Genomic DNA, 20481 nt, shown 5'->3' on the forward strand with positions numbered 1-20481 from the left:
CTTAATGAAAAATGAGAACTAGGTGTGGTGGTGCATGCGTTTAATTCCAGCACTTGGGAGGCAGAGGTAGGAGAACTGCCATGAGTCCGAGGCCCGCTTGGGACTAGAGTGAGTTACAGGTCAGCCTGGGCTAGAGTAAGACTCTGCCTTGAAATAAACAAACAAAAGGGCTGGAGAGATGGCTCACCAGTTGAGGCACTTACCTGCAAATCCTAAGGACCCAGGTTTAGTTCCCCACAACCCATGTAAGCCAGAAGCAGAAGATGGCACATAAATTTGGAATTTGTTTGCAGTGGCTAGAGGCCCTGGCATACCCATTCTATCTACCTTTTTCTCTTTCTCAAATAAATAAATTAAATTTTTTTTAAAAATGAGAACTTAGGAAAGCATTTATTCATCACCCAGAATTAACAGTTTAATACATAAAGACTTCTAAATATTCTTATGATAATGAAAAGTTATGTGGTAATTTGAATCAGATGTCCTTAGAGACTCATGTGTTTTGACTACGTGGTCCTCAGCTGGTGGCTACTTAGGAGATGGAGTCTTGCGGGAGAAGATGTGCTACTAGGGGCAGACTTTGAAGTGTTATACTCCAGCTCCTCCTTACCAGGGCTCAGCTCAGCTCAGCTTGGTTCCCTCTCCTGCTGCTTTCTTCTAGCTGCTAAGGCAAGAAATGATGCCCAGCCTCTGCTCTACCATGCCATCCAGCCATGCCAAAAGCTTCCTGACACTGTAAGCCAAAATAAGCCCTTTCCTCCCCTCAGCTGCTTTGATGAGGTGGTTTGTCCCAGCAGCACAAAGCTAACTACAACAATTTTGATTTTTAAAAATGTTACATTATGAAATGTGTCAATATTTAGAAGATCTGGATAATTCAACGTACCAATAATTTTCAAATGATCACTGAATACTGTTTGAAAAGTTACAAATAAAGTTGCAATATAGGTACATGGACTCAAATGCAGAGTATAAATTCATTAACAGAGTTTTAGGTTCTATCTGCAACTAGACTTCTCTTTGAGACAAGATCTTGTGTTTTGAGAGTGGCCTAGAGATCACTATGCATCCAAGGAAGATCTTGAAATTGTGGTCCTCCCAGCCCTCACCTTTGGAGTGTTGGAATTACAGCAACTAGTCTTTAAAAGTCCTTACAGGATGGACTTATGTTAGTAAAGTATCAAAGAATAACATGTACTGTTACTACAAAATATTGTCATTACCTCATTTTCCATCTATAAGTTTGTGTAGAGCTGGGTTTTCTTTATCTAGTTCAATAAAAACAACACAAGTGCCTGTGTGCAAAAGTGGATATGAGTTACAGCTTTTACTGAGCTACAGTTGAAAAGGTGTATAGCCATAGCAAACAACGCCAGTGTTATGCACTGAATTGTTTCCCCACAAAATTTATACAGTAAATCTCTGAGGCTCAATGTGACTATGTTTAGTGACAAAAATTTTAAGAGTACCTAAAGTAAAATGAGGTCATAAGGGGGTTAGGCACTAATCACACCATGGCGTTGTAAGAACAGGACCTCTCTTTCATGGCACACGCATGCCATGGAAAGGTGACATGAGGACACAGTGGGGGAGGTAGCCCTCTGAAGCCAGAAAGCAAGAAACTCACAAAATTCAACTTTGCTGGTATCCTGCTCTTGAGGGTGTTAGCCTACAGAACTGTAAGAATATATGTATTTTTTGTTGTTGTTTAAGCCACCCAGGCTATCAAAGAGCCTGAAATAACTGAAATAGCTATTGTTACAGATTAAAACAAGACAAATGCAATTGATTCTAAAAAGTTGTAAGTTATAATGGATTTATCATGTTAATTTCCATGGGATGAATGTATCACAAATAATAGCTTACAAATAATTAGACAAGCGCTCATAGTAGCTGGACTAACTGTATTCTCAGCACATCCAGCTTACATTTGCTGGGAAGCAACTAATTCTTAGACAGAGGGCAGAGTTTTTAGGTGAGACCTGAGTGAGGAGACTAATTTAGTCACCCACAGTGTGCTCATAAAATAGAGCTAGGGCCTAACCACCAATGCATTCTGCTATAGGATGGATGTTATGATATAGTAAATGCTATATGTGACCTATATAGCCAAAAGTTTGTTGAGATCCTTGGGTTCCTTTTGCAAAAGGTCTCCTTATATAGTCCAGGTTGATAACAAATCCGCGATTCTCCTGCTTTAACCTCAACTGCTGGACTTACAGGTATGTGCCATGATAAGCAGGCTTTTCACAATTAACAATTTGTTTTGTTAAGACTAGGAGTTGAGTAGCACAGGCTGGCCTTGACGTATACAGCCGAAGCAGATCCTTGAACTGATCCTCCGCCTCCACCATCCACGTCCTGGGACTGCAGTCATGCACTACTGCGCGTGATTGCCACAGTGCTAGGGACTGAATCTATGGCTTTGTGCGTGCCGGGCAAGCACTCCCGGCTGGCTCACATGCCCAGCCCAATATAGGAATTCTTTTTTTTTTTTTTTTTAATATGGCATACTTAATTTTTTTCTGAGCTTACAAATAATTAGGTTTATTTTCATACAAACTGCTTTTGTTTCTCTTCCTCTTTCTCCTTGCCTTTTCTCTATTCCTCCTGTCTGCTTTCATGCCACACTTCCTTTTGTCCTTTCCCCATCTCATCACAAAATATGAATTCTTAAAATTCAAAACCTGAAGAAGCAACTATGTAGATATCTAATAAAAATTCTTGCAAAGGTGGGAAGCAATGATAGCATGTCAAGGACGGAGTCTGTCATCTCCCCATGAACATGAAGCCACATCCGCTGAGACTGCCTGGGTTTCCCTCCACTTTACGTGGTTAAGAAAAATTCTTCCCTGCAGATTGACTTATTCAGGAGCAAGGAAAGAGAAAGAAAGAGACAATAAATAAGTATGGGCATGCCAGGGCCTCCTGCCACTACAAACAAACTCTAGACTATGCATCTGGCATTATATGGCTACTGGGAAATCGAACCCAGGCCATCAGACTTTGCAAGCAAGCACTTTAACCACTGAACCATCTCTCCAAAGCTTCCCTGCAGTTCTAATGTTTACCAAGACCAAGCACATCTCCAGTTGACTTAAGATATGCCCACCAACTGTGTCACATGAAGACTCATGACAAGGCTGGATATTCTTTTCCCAAAGCCAAGTAAATGTTAGGTCCCAAGCAAGAAAATGAGACAAATACAGAAACTGTTATCTCTCAGATGGGAGAGAAAGGCAGGACATGCCTTTCTCTAAGTTTTGAAGAATCGGACTTAGTGAATCCATAAGTTAACAGTTTTGCCCCTGGGGAGGCCTGACATATAACATCGAACAATCAAGAACAAACCTGCAAGAAACAAGAAGAGAAAGTTCTTTACCAATGCACTGTCTATGTCCATGACACCAACCACACACACAAAAAAATACTACTTACTCATTTTACACCTATTCCTGGAAACTACTTCAAACTGGAAAATTGGAAAATTCAATGCTGTTCTTGGTAGTGTACCAGTAAACCTGGGATACCACATGTGATGCTGGGGCATTTCTGGTGAGGGAGAAGCCCTTATTCCACAGCCAAAACCAAACTGCCAAATCAAAATAGAGCCTATAGCTTATGTTACTGTGACTTGCTATTTCCACCCCTGGTGACACATACATGAGGGAAACAGTCCTGTTAAAGAGCTTAGCTTTATGATGGTGCGGGGGGGGGGGGGTTGGTGCTGACAGGGATTCTTGGACCACAATCAGGAACCACTGGGCCATTTTCTTCTACTGTGTTTCAACTATGAATGAAAACTGCATATGACTATATCCTTGGCAGAATGATACACTGAATCAAAGAGTTCAGCAGGAACCTCTATGTGGCTCCCACTGTGGTAAAAGGAATCAAGAATGGGTGTTTAAGTACAGTGGGTGGAACAGAGTCTGGGGTTTGACAAGGAGTGAGGACACTGAGAAGCTTAAATAATGCCTCCCTAGACAAGCGCTCATAGTAGCTGGACTAACTGTATTCTCAGCACATCCAGCTTACATTTGCTGGGAAGCAACTAATTCTTAGACAGAGGGCAGAGTTTTTAGGTGAGACCTGAGTGAGGAGACTAATTTAGTCACCCACAGTGTGCTCATAAAATAGAGCTAGGGCCTAACCACCAATGCATTCTGCTATAGGATGGATGTTAAATGCCACTCAAAGGCATAGGTTCAAAGGCTGAGTTCCAGGAACATATGAGGAGGTTCTGTGAAAGTAGGGCCTAGCAGGAGTTCCTTCATCCATCATGGAAATGTCTCTGAGCAGAAAAGTGGAACTCTGTAAACACACAGCACCATTATACATTCCTATCATGATGTGTTCATCTGATCAGAGACCCAGAGTAGTAGAGTCACCCAATCTGGGACTAGAAATTCCAGAACCACAAGCAAAAATGCATGTTTTCTCTTTATAAATGTCTCATTTTTACATTATATTATCATTATTACAACATGAAGCTGAATAGTACAGTACATGTTTGTACATTCTGAAAAGGCCTTGGCCATGTAACTATTTTTATTTGTAAATATGAAACCTGTCATTTTATTTGTAAATAATTTGTACCTGTCATTTTACTGTCTAGACACTTAGCTTATGTATCTTCACCCAAAGCAATTATTAACCATTTTTGGATGGAAATATTTAAAAATATGTATATGTTATATTTTATACACATAGGCATGCACAGAGAGTTTCATATATAATCAGAAGTTATGGTATTTGGAATAGAGGAACCACCTCAGTAAATTCCAGAAACCTATTCACACTTGCCTCCTGTCAGGCTGTGTTCTATAAGTTACACCCCAGATATTTTCCTGGTCAATCAGCATAGTCTGACTTACATTGGCAACCTCTTTGTTTTCAGAATCTTCTCCACTATGTCAAGTCTTTTCCCTTCTTTATGATCCTGCTCAAAACTACCCCTTCTTGTTTTGGAGCATCTATTTAGAAACTCTGTCTGCCCTCACATTTACTAGCAATTTCAGATGCACAAACTATTCTATGCATCCCCACTGTGCTTGCAGTTTTTATAAAGGATATTCTATCTTACATGGGTCCTGGGGAATTGAACCTGTGTCTTTTGGCTTTACAAGCAAGCACCTTAACCACTATGACATTTCTCTAGCCCCTACTTCCCCCCCAACCCAAGGTAGGGTTTCACTCTCTTGTCTGTCTCTCTCTCACACTCAAATTTAAAAAAAAAAGTATTAAAAAAAAAAAGAATATTCTATCTTTTCTTTGAGAGTGACAGGGAGAGAAAATTGTCATGCCAGGGCCTTAACCACTGCAATCGAACTCCAGATGCTCATGTCACCTAGTGAGCATGTTCAACCTTGTGCTTGCCTCGCCTTTGTGTGTCTGGCTTACATGGGATCTGGAGACTTAAACATAAATTCTTAGGCTTTGCAGGCAAGTGCCTTGACCACTAAGCCATCTCTCCAGCCCTGTGCTTGCTCTTTGATGGGATATTGGGGAAAAATTCACAACCCTCTGTACAAAGTGTAATGACATGTAGGTAAGGCTGGACATGAGCCCCAAGTTAAACAGAATAAGGTAAAAATCCTAGAGGCAATGCTTATAAGCATATGAGAGCAGGCCTGTTTATTCTGAGCCTCTCCTCCCTTACTCTTATCTCACAGGACATACCCCATAATTAACAAATTAATATGCCCTGGCCTGTGAGTATTAAGTACAAAATATATATTTTTTTAACTAAGAAGAAACTGCATGGACACATCATGTGTAGTCACCATTACTTCCCTCCTCCCTGCCCCCATTCCACTGAGTGCTCCCCTCAGTGGGATTGCTTGTATTCACCATGGGGTTGTAGGTTACAAATTGTGAGAGAGAGCTAGTCATTGGTGCAGGAGACAATGCCTCTGGATATTCCCTCCTACCCTGTGGCTCTTACAATTTTTCAGCACCCCCCTAACTGGGTGTGGTAGTGCACACCTTTAATCCCAGCACTCAGGAAGCTGAGGATGGAGGATAACCGTGAGTTTGAGGCCACCCTGAGATTATTCAGTAAATCCAGGTCAGCTTGAGCTAGAGTGAGACCCTACCTCAAAAAAAAAAAAAAAAAGCCTGGCATGGTGGCATACACCTTTAATCCCAGAACTTGGGAGGCAGAGGTAGGAGGATTGCCATGAGCTCAAGACCACCCTGAGACCAATTCCAGGTCAGCCTGGACTAGAGAGAGTCACTACCATACAAAAACAAAAACAATCTTTCAGTCTCCTCTTCAGAAAAATTCCCCAAGCCATGGTGGATGTGTTTTAAGTCTACTATAGTGGTAAATAATATTTTACTAAAGAAAAAAAAATCTGAATAGTAGTTTGATTTCTACCTATGCATATGACTCATGAACAGAGCTCAATTTCCTTTCTGAAGGTGACTATTCATTACTTAAAAAAAAAAAATCAATAGGCCAGGTGTGGTGGCACATGCCTTAAATTCCAACACTTGGGAGGCTGAAGAAAAAGGATCACTGTGAGTTTGAGGCCAGCCTGAGACTACATAGTGAATTCCAGGTTAGCCTGGGCTATACTGAGACTGTACCTCAAAAAGCAAAAACAATTAAAAAAAAAAAAATCAATAAAATAAACACCATCATCTCCACATATTTAAAAATGTGCCAGTGCTTTATAAACGTTTCAATTTCAAATTAAATTTGAGTATGACTCACATGGAAGACAAGGCCAATGAGTACATTCATCATTAATAACACCTAAAACTTTTTGGCTTAAATTATAATTAAGAATAAAAATACAAGCAAAGGGCTGTAGAGGTTGCTTAGAGGTTAAGGCACTTGCCTACAAAGCCAAAGGACCTTCGTTTGATTCCCCAGAATCCACGTAAGCCAGATGCACAAGGTGACATCCTAAATTCTCACTACCTATGTATGCAAGGTTAAATTAAGATGTTCCCTTCACCATGTTCCAACCCCTTGAACCTGTGACTATGTCGCATTTCATGGTGAAGTGGACTTTATAGATGTGACTAACTAAATTAAGGAGTTTGAGATAGAGCCACTAGATGGGCCCAGTGTAATAACAAGATTACTTAAAAGAAAGAGAACAAAAAAAAAAAAAAAAAACAGTCAGAGAAATAGTGATTTGTAACAGAAATGGAGACAGAAAGCCAGGCATGGTAGCACACACCTTTAATCCCAGCACTTGGAAGGCAGAGGTAGGAGGATCATGGTGAGTTCAAGGCCAACCTGATACTACAGAGGGAATTCCAGGTCAGCCTGGGCTAGAGCAAGACCCTACCTTGAAAAACCAATTAAAGAAAAAGGAAAGAAATGGAGACAGAGACAAAGGCATTGAAGTTGAGGAATAGGCCACAAAACAAGGAATGTAACAGGTCTCTATAAGCCCAAAGGGGAGGGGGGCATGCCGAACAGCACTACTTTATTGATTCTTCTTATATTTTTGGTCTATAGAACTTTAATAAATTTATGCTGTATAAGCCACTAAGTTTGTGCACATTTGTTACAGCAACATCTAATGCCTGCACCAGGTACACCCCTAAAAGCACAGTATTCTGGAGGCTGAGACAAGATGATCTTGAGTTCAAGGCCCGCTTGGGCTATAGAGCAATTCTGTGATCCCAGCAAAAAAAAAAAAAAAAAAAGGCCAGGCGTGATGGTACACACCTTAAATCCTAATACTCAAGAAGCAGAAGTAGGAGGATTGCATTTGAGAATGAAGGCAGCCTGGGACTACAGAGTAAGTTTCAGGTCAGCCTGGGCTAGAGTGAGACCCTACCTTCAAAAAAAGGAAACCAGAAAGAAATTCAACTAACTCTTGTTCATCCTAAAGTCAGGCTCCTTTCCCTGGGTATTCTTCTTGCCCACCTGTCCTTCTTCTCTATCTTGATTAATTATTCCTCTTCTTGGAAAACAGCTTCCATTTCACCGTTTCAGAGCCCCATACTATAATTGTCAGGAAATTTATCCCCTTCCTCAACTGGCCGGATAGAACCTGTTTTAAGGGTAGGGCCTATATTTTGTTTGATTTTTATTTAATTTCCAGGGTTGGACAATGATTTTGACAAATGGAGTGCACCCAGTAGAGTGGATTTTCTTCAGCAAGTTAGCATGACTCGCTCCTTAGTAATCAGCAGGATGCCTGAACTCACTTCCCTATGAGATGACAAGGACACTGACAAATAACTAGGTCATTGCCAGGAATGAACTTGGACAGCCCATGCCAATGGTTCCTTTCTCTTTTAGGATGGCTGTTACGATATTATTCACTTGAAAGAAATACTAGCCATCCTTTCTAGCTCCAGTTAAAGTTTATAATCCTTTTAGTTATGCGGACAAATCAAGTACTTGGTTGAATGAAGAAAAGAGATGTAAAAGGAAAATGACCATTGATGCTTGGTGACCCTCAAGAGCAGACTAAACTATGTGATGGTTAGTAGTAGTGATATCAACTTGCCTGGACGGAGATGTCTGAGTGAAGCCCACCACTTGATATGCCAATGGTGGCATTTCCAGAGGGGAGTTACTGAGGGGGAGAAAGACTCACCCTGAAGGTACACAGCCCTATCTAAAAGGCAGATGACATTAAAATAGGACACTAATTAGAAAGAAAAAGGGATTCAATGGATGGTGGATTTAGGAGAAGGAAAACAGGAATGGTACGAGGGAATTATCATGGTTTATAGCCTATACTTATGGACGTTGTCAAGAAAAAGTTTGAAATCTAACAAGTGGAAGAGGAGGAAAGCAGCACATGTGTGCAAGCACCATTCTTTCTGAGTACATGTAGAGTTGCTGCAACCATCAGTTGACCTTTCAATATAAAGTTCAGGGAGTTCCCGGACTTGAGCATGGAGATACTGGAGAAATTCACTTTCGTGGACTGAGCACTACCGGGGCTACTCAGCCTCTCCAGCATGCAAATGGCCATTGTTCAAGTACGCAGACCCTGTAATATATGCCGATTTAATAAATCCTCCCCCCTTTTTGTTGTTTTTTATTTTTATTTTTTTGATATAGGGTCTCACCCTAGTCCAGGCTGACTTATGTAGTATCAGGCTGCTCTTGAACTCACAGCAATTCTTCTACCTCCCAAATGCTGGAATTAAATGCATGCACCACCATACCTGGCTAAATCCTCTTTTATATTGCACATACACACTATGTATTTTTATTAGTTCTGTTCCTCTAGAAAATCCTAATACAATGTGTACTTCCAAAGACATCTCCAGCTGTCTCAGTGCACATATTTTTCTGCACTGTGAACCACTCCACTCCACAAAAGAAGCCACTGCCTTCCTCTTATAGCTTAGGTGGCCGAGGTCCTCACTGGTAATGAATGAAAGGAATACTCAAGTACCACTAAGGACTTCTAAGCCTCTGTCTCCTGGAGGGCTTGTTCTCCCAGTGCTCCCATTCTCTCTTGAAAGCCAAGTTCTACACTAGCAGTTCTACATGGGGGCACTCTTTTGATTGGCAGACCCAACCTTCAAAACATCTTAACACCAAAACATTAGTTTTGATGCCTTAGTGAAGAAGCCTCCCAAGGAATTCCTCTTCTCGGTCAACTGTGTTTTCCCTGAGCGACCCCAGACACAATGGAGCCAAGACCATGTCAGCCACACTAGGCTGAGCTCTTGATTGCAGAATTCAAGAGGTTGATAGAACTACCTATGGGGTGCTTTTCTATGTACAGGCAATAACTACAACAGTTTAAAAAATAGACAAAGAAGCTAGAGAAGTGGCTTAGCAGTTAAGGAGATTATCTAAAAGCCTAAAGACCCAAGTTCAGTTCCCTAGTACTCACATAAAGCCACATGCACAAAGTTGTACATGCATCTGGAGTTTGCAGTGGCTGAAGGTCCTGACATGCCCATTCTGTCTGTCTGTCTGTCTGTCTCTCCCCTCTCTCTCTCTTTCTCTCTACTTGCAAATAAATAATCAAAAATATTTTTTAAGGCCAGCATAGTGGCACATGCCTTTAATCCCAGCACTCAGGCAGCAGAGATAGGAGGATCACCATGAGTTTGATGCCCCCCTGAGACTACATAAGTGATTTCCAGGTCAGCCTGAGATAGAGTGAGACCCTCAAAAAAAAAAAATACATACACACACACACTAAAAACTTTATTTATTTGATAGAGAGAGAAAGAGGCAGAGAGAGGGAGAGAGAGAATGGGCACGACAGGGTCTCCAACCACTGCAAACAAACTCCAAATGCATGCGCCCCCTTGTGCATCTGGCTTACGTGGGACCTGGAGAGTTGAATCAGGATCCTTTGGCTTTCTAGGCAAATGCCTTAACTGCTAAGCCATCTCTCCAGCCATATACATACATACATATGTACATACATACATACATACATGCATGCATACATAAAGAGAGAGAGCGCGAGCAAGATACTTAGCAGGATTAATAATAAGGAAGACTGACTTTACTTCCTGAAGTAGGAAAGGTGGGCCAACCAGAGAATAGTCCTGGTGAATCAGATAATCTGGGTGTAGTAACATGCATACTCAATCTAAGACTACAGTGTGAGAGAGGTAAAAGAAAAATAAAAATATTAAGTGTCCTTCCTCTCATGTGGAAAACATGACCATTTTTAGTTATCTGGATGGTTTGTCCTTAATTTATAATCCCATGTCCTCAAATGCTGAAGAGGTTAATATGAGATGGAATTAAAGTCAGAGTGATTCTGGAAGCACACCAAAATGTTTGTTCTTCCTGTCTAGTTTGGGCCACTGGGAGAAAAAAAAAACAACTTGACAGGCTTTCTTAAATCAACTTAATAATGCATAGCACTAGTGCTTTCAGATGCCCAGTAGCTTAAACCACATCATCTTTCTTAGGAACTGAGCAACCGGTTGGGGGTGGGGGAGATGGAGAAAAGGAAAGCTACTGCCCAGAGCATCACATACAAGATCTGCTGGCCCAGAGGGCTCCATGTAACTATCTATACTGGAAGGTTACAAGTGGGAGGGAGCAGGGCCTGCACCAACCAAACTCAGACTTTCATGCTCAAGCCAAATGCTGTCACAGAAACAGAAGACCATTATAATATATCAGGAATCCAAAAGAATTCCAAGTGTACCTTCCAGCAGCCTGGGAGAGCTGGTGTCTCAAACTCCTCACTGTTTGTCATGCCACAGTGACTGTTTCATTATAGAATCTACCACATCCAAGAATTTTTCCTCTGTGATTTTAAGTGGAAGTATTTTATTTATTTATTTGAGAGCAACAGACACAGAGAGAAAGACAGATAGAGGGAGAGAGAGAATGGGCGCACCAGGGCTTCCAGCCTCTGCAAACGCACTCCAGATGTGTGCGCCCCCTTGTGCATCTGGCTAACGTGGGACCTGGGGAACTGAGCCTCAAACCGGGGTCCTTAGGCTTCACAGGCAAGCGCTTAACCGCTAAGCCATCTCTCCAGCCCAAGTGGAAGTATTTTTGTCAGACTTTTGGAAGTGCTTTGCTTCAGGGGTGCTTTTTGAGGTGGAGTCTCACTCTAGCTTAGGCTGACCTGGACTTCACTCTGTAGCCCCATGCCAGACTTGAACCCAAAGTGATCTTCCTACCTCAGCCCCCCAGTGCTAGAAATAAAGACAAGTGCCACCACACCAGGCTTAGAAGGGCTTTTACAAAATAAGGCAATTTCTCAAGTATACCCAAAAATATGATGGAGGTGGAGGAGAAAGTTAAAAAAAAAAAAGTAAAGAAAAAGGTAAGAACAAGGTCTAAATTGGAGATTTATGGGAAATTGGATTAAATACTGTTTATAAATTTACAGCAAAGGCTGGTTGAGACCCTTCAAAGTCAGCATAGTTTGATGAGCTCATTGGTTTCTAGGCAAGACTACAATCAGAACCCCAAACAGTGTGGGTGGTGGCTTGGCTTCAAGAGCACAGCTACAGCCCAGCCACACTGTAAGAACATTTGCCCATTTTCCAAGCTACTCTTTAGGTACATCATCAAGTCTGTGTATTTCCTGACATCTTTCCAATGTACCCTTCTCCTCTGTACATTAATGTAAGATTCTGCTTCTTAAAAATAAGACCTCGAACTAATACAAACATCAACATAGTGAGCTTTACTTCCAGAAGTGCTTCTTTCTGAGAGGCTCAATGGTCAAAAACACAGAGCCAAGGAACCAAGAATCAACTTCAGAAGATGGTTATATGTCCTTCCACATGGCTTCATAAGCCAATAAGGAAAAACAGATGACTCTTTGTCCTCACCCTGGTCCTCATTTCAGGGCCGTAAATTTTCATAAGGAGATCTTTCAACAACAAAGCCACATGTATTAATTCTCTTCATTTAACTTTTTTTTAAAGAGAAAAGAATTCCAGGAGCTCAATAGCTGAAAATTAATATCTTCATCTATTCACACTCATGTTTTTGGGCATGTCACAAACCACATACAGATGAAGCTTATCATCTGAGTTTATATAATTAAAACCCACTCATCATATGGTGCATGTGCTTGCTCAGTAACATCAAGCTTAGTCCCAATCCCATCATCATTAGCAAGGCCTTGGGATAACATCATCCCACCCTCAGATCCCATTAAACTAGGTCTTTTCTATTTCTAAAACATGTGCTTGGGATGCTAAAATACTCACAACAAGATTCCTTAGAAAACAATGATCTGTTGGTACCTTGATTATTAACTAAAACATGAGAAAATGATAAATTCTATATAAAAATGTTTAAAGAGCAAAATATACTTTGCCGAAAATTCAGAAGCTACTCATCATGTTTATAGCAGGATTTGGATTACATTAGCAAGATATGCTATTCACTTTGTATTTTGAATCCATCCACCCAAATATACCTCCTTATTCGTAAATATAAAATGTATATATTTATACATGATATGTGAGAATATATTAACAGATAATCATTTATATATTCTTGTCCCTGAAGTCTATTTGAACCCAGAATATGAACTGAAAGATTACCTATTATTTCTGATTCTCTTAGAATGTACATATCTTTCCACTTATCACTGGGGCTGAGTATACAAAGACATGATTTGGTTCTCTCCATGGTTAACATTACAAGATGGATATATGTCAAGATTTTGAAGCACTGACTAGAGAAGGGAGCAATGTGATGGAGGAAAAAGGCACATTCTCCCTGCTCAAAGGCTTGAACCTCTCCAGCCAAGGAGAGGATCAAGGCCTCCTCTCTAGTAACACAGCAGCAGGAAGGAGAACTCCAAAGTCCTATCTAAGTCAGCATTTCTTTTAGTTCCCTCAGGAGACTCACAACTATCTGAGCCCAAACTTTAGCAGTTTCATGGAAGTTCAGAACTAGGACCAGCAAATTCTGAACCTTGGTCTGCCATTGACCTAACCATTGGCCATAGGTAAACCTTGATTCTTCTATGAAATGGAATGGTTAACAATGTGCCAAAGGTGTTAGTAGAGAATCCAATGATTTCTTTCATGTGTACAGCTGGGAGAGTGCCAGCATACAGCCAGTGCTCTGGAATCTACTCCAGAGGCAATCAGCTTAGAAGAAAGCACGTGGAAGCCCCTCTCAGCTCTGCTTTTAAACCATCTTGAGTTATAACCCAGAGACATTTAGGATGACATGGGACTTACAACACTTCCAAGGTAAAGCATAACATGACCAAGGAGCCAAAGGCAGTCTAAGGCTCTGAGCATCATGATTCTCCAATGCACATTTATAACCACTCTCTTTGATGTGGCCTGAGATGCAAGGCATATACAGGAGGAACAAAGGGCACTATACCTGGCCACATAACACTGGTTACTACCCCAAAGGAAATGGCTACTGTCTCCTTGGAGATGTCTTAATAATTTGGTGCAGAGTTGTTGGTGTCATAGTACCTAAGTGTAATGCTGTGTTTTATTTTTTTTTCTTTTTTGTGGTGTCTCTCAGCCTACCACTGTACCGCATCACAAACCCTTTGTCTTTACTTCTATGCATGTTCACTGTTGTATTGTCCTCCTGTAACAGTGCCATATAGTTAGACAACATTTTATAATAGGTGCCTGTCTGTATCTATATGACAGATTTTCCATAGCATCCAGCAAAGCAATGATAATAAACAGGATTTTGGAGAAGAAACTATGATGAGAGAGTTGATAGTGAAAGGCCCAAGAATTCAGAAGCCCAGAAATACTATCACCCTCCAAAGGGAGCTTAAGCAGGCCCCTGCATACCTCAAACTCCAGGCTTTACTCTCTGTTGGAAGCAAGTAAAGAATCCCTCTTCTCATTATATCAGAGCCTGCTCCTAATATAAAACTAGGTAAAAATGGCATGAGATGGCCCTCAAGGATGAGAAATGAGTAATGAAGTAAACCACTTATTTGGTTTCTGTAAATAGCCTGCACCATAAGCCTTAATAGCCCACACTGTAAGCCTTAGTAGCCTGCACCATAAGCTGTAGCAGCCTGCCTCAGACCACCAAGGTCATAGGAGACTGATATCACACTCTGCTACCCCCACCCAAGGACCTGAGCAAATGTTGACCTCCAAGGTCATAGGAGACTGATACCACACTCTGCTACCCCCACCCAAGGACCTGCGCAAATGCTGACCACCAAGGTCATAAGAGACTGATTGGTCCACAAGGGGCTTGAACAAATTAAACTAATTGGCTTAGAAACTATGGAGTGACACAAACTGACTGGCTCACACCCTGCGGGCTCCTGATATTAAAAAAATGATTGGTCTAATGCACAGGCTTTGTTAAAAACCCTATAAAAACTGTCCCATTCCTGCATTTGGGGCTCTGCAGTCCTCTACCCCTGTGCGGTGTACGACTGTGGGCCCCAGCACGCTTGGAATAAAATCCTCTTGCAGTTTGCATCAAGACCACTTCTCGTGAGTGATTTGGGGTGTCGCCATATCCAGGCAGAGTGTGAGGTCCTCGTTTTGGGGGTCTTACAATAGAACTTACCCATACTTACACAGTGTCAACTGTAATGAAAAACCATGTATGGAGAATGAAGACTGCAAAGATTTTTAATTTGGTCTAGAAATAAGACACCCAAAGGAAGCTTGATCCATCCACTTAAGATATGTAAACTAACATTATGGTTTCTCTGTCAGTAGAATTAATGAAAAGGTAAAGCATTCTGTTCAGATGTCCAAATAGGAGATGCTTGTGTGAGCACTCTTACTGAAACTATCATGCACCCTACCTCCTTGAAGTTATCAAAAGCTGATAAAATAATTTCATGCCCGCCTCTGACAAGACAAACAGCTGCCAACAGCTCTAAGACGAGGGCTTTTGTTCTGTCAAAACAAGATAAAAAGAAAAAAAACACAAGTCACTGAAACATGGTAAGCCAGCTGCTCCTTCTAAGATGAATACAATAATAATAAAACATTGACTTTTGTATTTTTAAATCTTCATTGGCTAAAGTATAGTTATACTGAAGCACATTTTGAAACCTTTCCTGACTTCTAAATATGTGATTTGTCTAAAATAGTGAATTAATTGCTACAAATATTTATTGATGAAAACGTCTCCATTCAGCCAAATCGTCACATGCTTTTTTTCTGTAATACAGTTGAAGTACTTCACTGATGAGCTACAAACATCACGGAGTCTTGGAACATGCATAAAGGTACTGGTGGAATATTTTCTGATTTTAGACTTAAAATATAACATGAGAAATTCTAAATCAACTGAAATCAGTATAAATGTCAATTTTATGCTTCAAGTCTACTCCCTGGCAGATGGAGCAACTAAATCCCCACATGAAAATACATGTGTCTGTTATTTCCTCTTCCTATGCAGGAGATGTGGAAGAATTCAGGCTACCATTGTATTAGTTTAAAAAAAAAGTTTTCTATAACTCAAGAAAATAAAACTCCAACTAAAATAGTTTTGGAGGAAAAACCTTGCCATGCATTCTAAGTTGGCAAATAGAACATGAAGAAAGAATCAGCATCATTTCTTCACCACAAAACTATTTAGTTATTTCATCTGTATTCTGGAATCAACAGTATTCCCAGTTGCTTCACAAAGACTACTCTGAACGACCTCCCTGTAAAGAAAGACAGGGGCACAGAAGCAGAGTACTTAGGACTTCAGTAAACTAGAGCAGCAAGCAAAGCCGCAAAAAGGGAGCTGGGGAGATGGCTCTGCAGTTAAAGATGCCAAATGCAAAGTTGCAGAAGGGTTAAATTGAAAGACTAAAATCTGATACTTAAATGGGAATTAACAGTTTGTGCAAAATTCCAAATCAAAAGGTGTGACTTATAATTAGATGTGTCTGATTAATTTAACAGTTTTCTGATAAGTCAGTTTATAGAAAGGTATCTAATGAGAAGGAATTATACAAATGACATGCAGAAGAACTCAAAGTAATGCAAAGTCTATGAGAAAAATGACAAGTGCAGGCAAAAAACGGAAAGAAATGCTATATATGTAAAAGCAGCCAGAAGAATAGATAAAGGGAAGGTGTATTTTCATATTAACTGCTGTAGCCAACTTTCATCAAGACTCATCTGGTGCCGGGGCCCAGATAAACTTGCAAACAAGTCCTGTCCATCAAACTTTGTAGCAAAGATGCTAAGAACCAGGTCATAATGGCATGAAGGCTTAAGGAAAACAGTGAAGCACTACCGCTGTCACCAGGGACTCAACTCTGCCCCACACAGACATGTTACTGGGCTGACAGGGGAAAAAAATCTCCACAGCCAAGGAGTTTACAGTGGGACATATGTGGGAAAGCCAGACTCGGAAGTTTTGCAATTCTAAGTGGATTCAGTAGTGATAAGCTGACTGCTCTCTGCTTCCCTAGAAAGATTCAGGCTTGCAGGTGCCATAGAATGCTTACCTGGGATTCTTGTTGTTCAAGCTTAGTGCAATTTCATTGACAGCATGTGGATGAGACATAACCATATTGAAACCATACTGAAATAAAGAAGGAGAAAAAAGGAAAGCATTAGGAAGTAAGTTTCAATGTTAATTGAAAAACACTTGAGGAGGCTGTTGAGATGGCTTAGTGGTTAAGGTGTTTGTCTGTGAAGCCAAAGGAGCCAAGTTTGATTCCCCAGGACCCATGTAAGGCAGATGCACAAGGGGCACAAGTGTCTGGAATTCGTTTGCAGTGGCTAGAGGCCCCATTCTCGCTCCATCTGTCTCTCTTCTAGCTCTCTCTGCTTGCAAAAAAAAAAAAAAAAAAAAATCATTTGAACTGAGGATGTGATTCAGTGACACAAGTTTTATTTGGGGCAGGGTGGGGTAGTTTTAATGTAGGATCTTGCTCTAGCCCAGGCTGACCTGAAATTCATTTTGTAGTCTCAGTGTAGCCTCAAACTCAAGGTGAGCCTCCTACCTCAGCCTCCCAATTGCTGGAATCAAAGATGTGTGCCACACTGGTGCTACTTATTTATTTTGGTAGTACAGGCTTTTTACACCCCCCCCATAAAAGAGACCCTGCTGGGTCCAAGTTGTAGCACTGCCACAAGCAAAACAACACCCACTGACAATTCAGCCTCCTGTAACTCTAACTCACTCTAATTCAGTCAGTTTCTCAGAGATCTTGATTCAGCTAAGCTGAGGAAATACCTTGTCTTCTAAACTCACTCTCAGCTTTGCTCTTACTTCCTCTTACACTGAGAAAATATATATGCAATGAAAGAAGGGAAGGAGGAAGAAAGGGAGGAAATGAGCGAAGGAGAAAAAGTCCTCCCAGAGTCTGAGACTGGAGATCACACCTTGGAGGCCAGTCTGGCTCACATGCAAGACACAGTTCCAAATAAACAAACAAATTCTAGTATGGAAGTTGTCAAAAAAAAAAAAAAACACTTCCAAAAGTTCACACCCATGCAAATTCACCTGTATTAAGTCTTGGACTCAGTTCCTCATCTCTTCCCAAAAATAAACTCTTCCATTCTCTAAGTCTAACCCCCTTTACTTGAGTCCCTGACTGTATTTCTTCACAGCTACTCAAGATTATCACATAAAGTGGGCATGATGGTACACACCTGTAATTCTAGCACTTGGAAGTTTGCAGGCAGGAGGATCAGGAGTTCAAGGCCAGTCTTAACTCCATAGGAAGTTTGAGGCCAGCCTGGGATACAGGAGACTCAAAAAAGGCAAAAACAAACAAACAAAGAACATGATACATTCTGAAGTTCCCCACAAAGTCCCATCATTTTTCCTTGTCTACTGATTCATGACTGCCAATATAAAAATATTATACAAGTATTTGTATCTTAAATAGTAACAAAACCCTTGCTTGGTGCATAATCTGTCCAGCTACTCCTCCCCATTTCCCTACTATCCTTTAAAGCAAAACTGTCAAACTCCTCCCAACACTCAAAAGTCTGCCATTCCTCTCTTCGTGTTCCTGAATGCACTCTGTCAGGCCTTTCATCCCCCACCACCCCACTAAAGTCATTCTGACCAAGATCAATGTGACAGTTAAGTTCTGTTGTAAGCTTGAGTAGGTTAGTGAGATGCAGTTGACCACAGCCGCTGGCTAGCCTCACCAGTCTTGCAGGAACTAGCTGCAGCCTGAGACAGAGAGCTGAGGGTGCCTCATGTACATGAAACACATCCTCGGCTTGCTCCTGGCTACTTCTTAGGCTCTCTAGTTGGTTTTTCTTCTCTCTGACACTTAAATGGAGTGTCTCGGGATTCATATTTTGGACTTCTTAACTTTTGTTTCTTCTACTCCTCTTGATCTAATTCAGGGTCAAGTTTTCCTATACCATTTCTTTCCTTTTTTTTTTTTTTTTTTCCCCGAGGTAGGGTCCTACTCTAGCCCAGGCTGACCTGGAATTCACTATGGAGTCTCAGGGTGGCCTCAAACTCATGGCAATCCTCCTACCTCTGCCTCCCGAGTGCTGGGATTAAAGGCGTGCGTCACCATGCCCGGCTCTATACCATTTCTTCATTACTCTCAAATTTCAAGCTCTAGCCCAGACCTCTACCTTGACATTTAGACTAACTAGTCTATCCAACCTAAGATCACTATCTGCATATCAAACAGGTATTGAAGTTAAGTGCCTCTTTTCAACTTTGATGTTCCTGCAGCTTTGCCTATCCAAGTAGATAGCAATTCCATCTTACAGGCCCGAGATGAGCTCCTTGGTGCCACCTCTACTCCCCTCTGTCTCTCCCATCACAGAGCCAGTGCTGTGGCCTCTGCATTACACACAGGACCAGCATCTGACCACACCTCTCATCCCACTCCTATGGTACCATCAACACTCACTCAAGTACTGTCAATCGCCCCAACACAGTCCATATCCTCTTGCTCTGCCTCCACCCCAATGCTTATTCTAAACTCAAAGGCCACATGGATCTCACTAAACACAAGGGCCACGTTATGTCTGAACCATTTCTGGCTTTCCTCTCACAACAAAGCCCATGTCTGGCACTGGTCTAGAAAGTCTCACATAATCAGGACTCTATGTTACTTCTGTCTTCACTTTGTACTCATTCTTTCCTTTTTTTAAATATTTTTTTATTTATTTGCATGTGTGTGTATGCACACCTGTGTGTGTGTATGCCAGAGTCTCTTGTCACTGCAAATGAATGCAGATCCAGCTTGCCTTCGCTTGCTGGGGAATTGAACCTAAGTTGGTAGACTTTGCAAGCAAGCATCTTTAACCACTTGAGCCATCTCTCCAGCCTTGATCTAACCAACCAGGCTTCCTTTAAATGCTTGAGCTTTCTCAAGGCCTTGGAACTTGCCCTTTTCTCTGCCTAGAGTCTTTCTTCCCCACTGTTTTCTTGTTTGGTCACCGATTTCACTTACTTGCAATATCCTAGCTAGCCTCTTTAAAATGGCATATACAATTTTCATGAGAATGTAACAGGAATTCTTATTCCTATTTTCCTTGTGCATGTTTATTTATGTGTAGTATGTATACAAATATTCTATGTATGTGGGTATACATGAGTGTGAGGGTGTATGTACATGTAATGCATGCATGACTGTGAAGACCACACATTGACATTGGGTATCTTCCTTGATCAGTCTCCACCCTATTTTGTGAGACAGGCTCTCTACTTGGATTCGCAGCTCATCAGTTCACTAATCTAATAAACCAAGTGATTTCCAGGGATTCTTCTCTCTCTGCCTCCCCAGTGCTGGGATTACAGGTGGGCTGCCATGCTCTCCTGGCATTTACTTGGTTCTGGGATCCAAACTCAGATTCTCTCACTGGCACAGCAGGCATTTTACTGACTGAGCCATCTCCCTGGCCTCTGATTCCTATTTTTGATAACTTTTTCTTCAGTACTCAGCAATGACTCTGAATTCAAAACTTACCTCTGCGGAATACTAGCCATGTACTACAGGGGAAATGACTTCACTGTGTCTCAGTTTCCTCACAAGAAAACTGGGGAGGGCAATATATCACCTCCCTGGGATGTAAAAGGTTCGTGTGAATTCACAGGTCTAAAAGCAGTAAACCTATGAAAGGCACCATGGGAATGCTGGCGTCCACTCC

At 41.3% G+C, this 20481-nt stretch overlaps 1 protein-coding gene across 8 annotated transcripts in view; it reads right to left on the minus strand.

The window, feature by feature from the left end:
• The window catches only part of Fmnl2 (formin like 2), a 323333-nt gene that overhangs the window by 47576 nt on the left and 255276 nt on the right, over positions 1 to 20481 (minus strand). For all 8 annotated transcript variants that reach the window (XM_045147180.1, XM_045147184.1, XM_045147176.1 and 5 more), the window contains exons 8-9: positions 16851 to 16927; positions 15204 to 15297 (exon numbers count right to left, since the gene is read on the minus strand). In XM_045147180.1, coding sequence (XP_045003115.1) covers positions 15204 to 15297; positions 16851 to 16927 — 171 coding nt within the window. The remainder of the gene's footprint in view (positions 1 to 15203; positions 15298 to 16850; positions 16928 to 20481) is intronic.

This window comes from Jaculus jaculus, chromosome 4 (genome assembly GCF_020740685.1).
Source record: "Jaculus jaculus isolate mJacJac1 chromosome 4, mJacJac1.mat.Y.cur, whole genome shotgun sequence".
Taxonomy (NCBI): Eukaryota; Metazoa; Chordata; class Mammalia; order Rodentia; family Dipodidae; genus Jaculus; species Jaculus jaculus.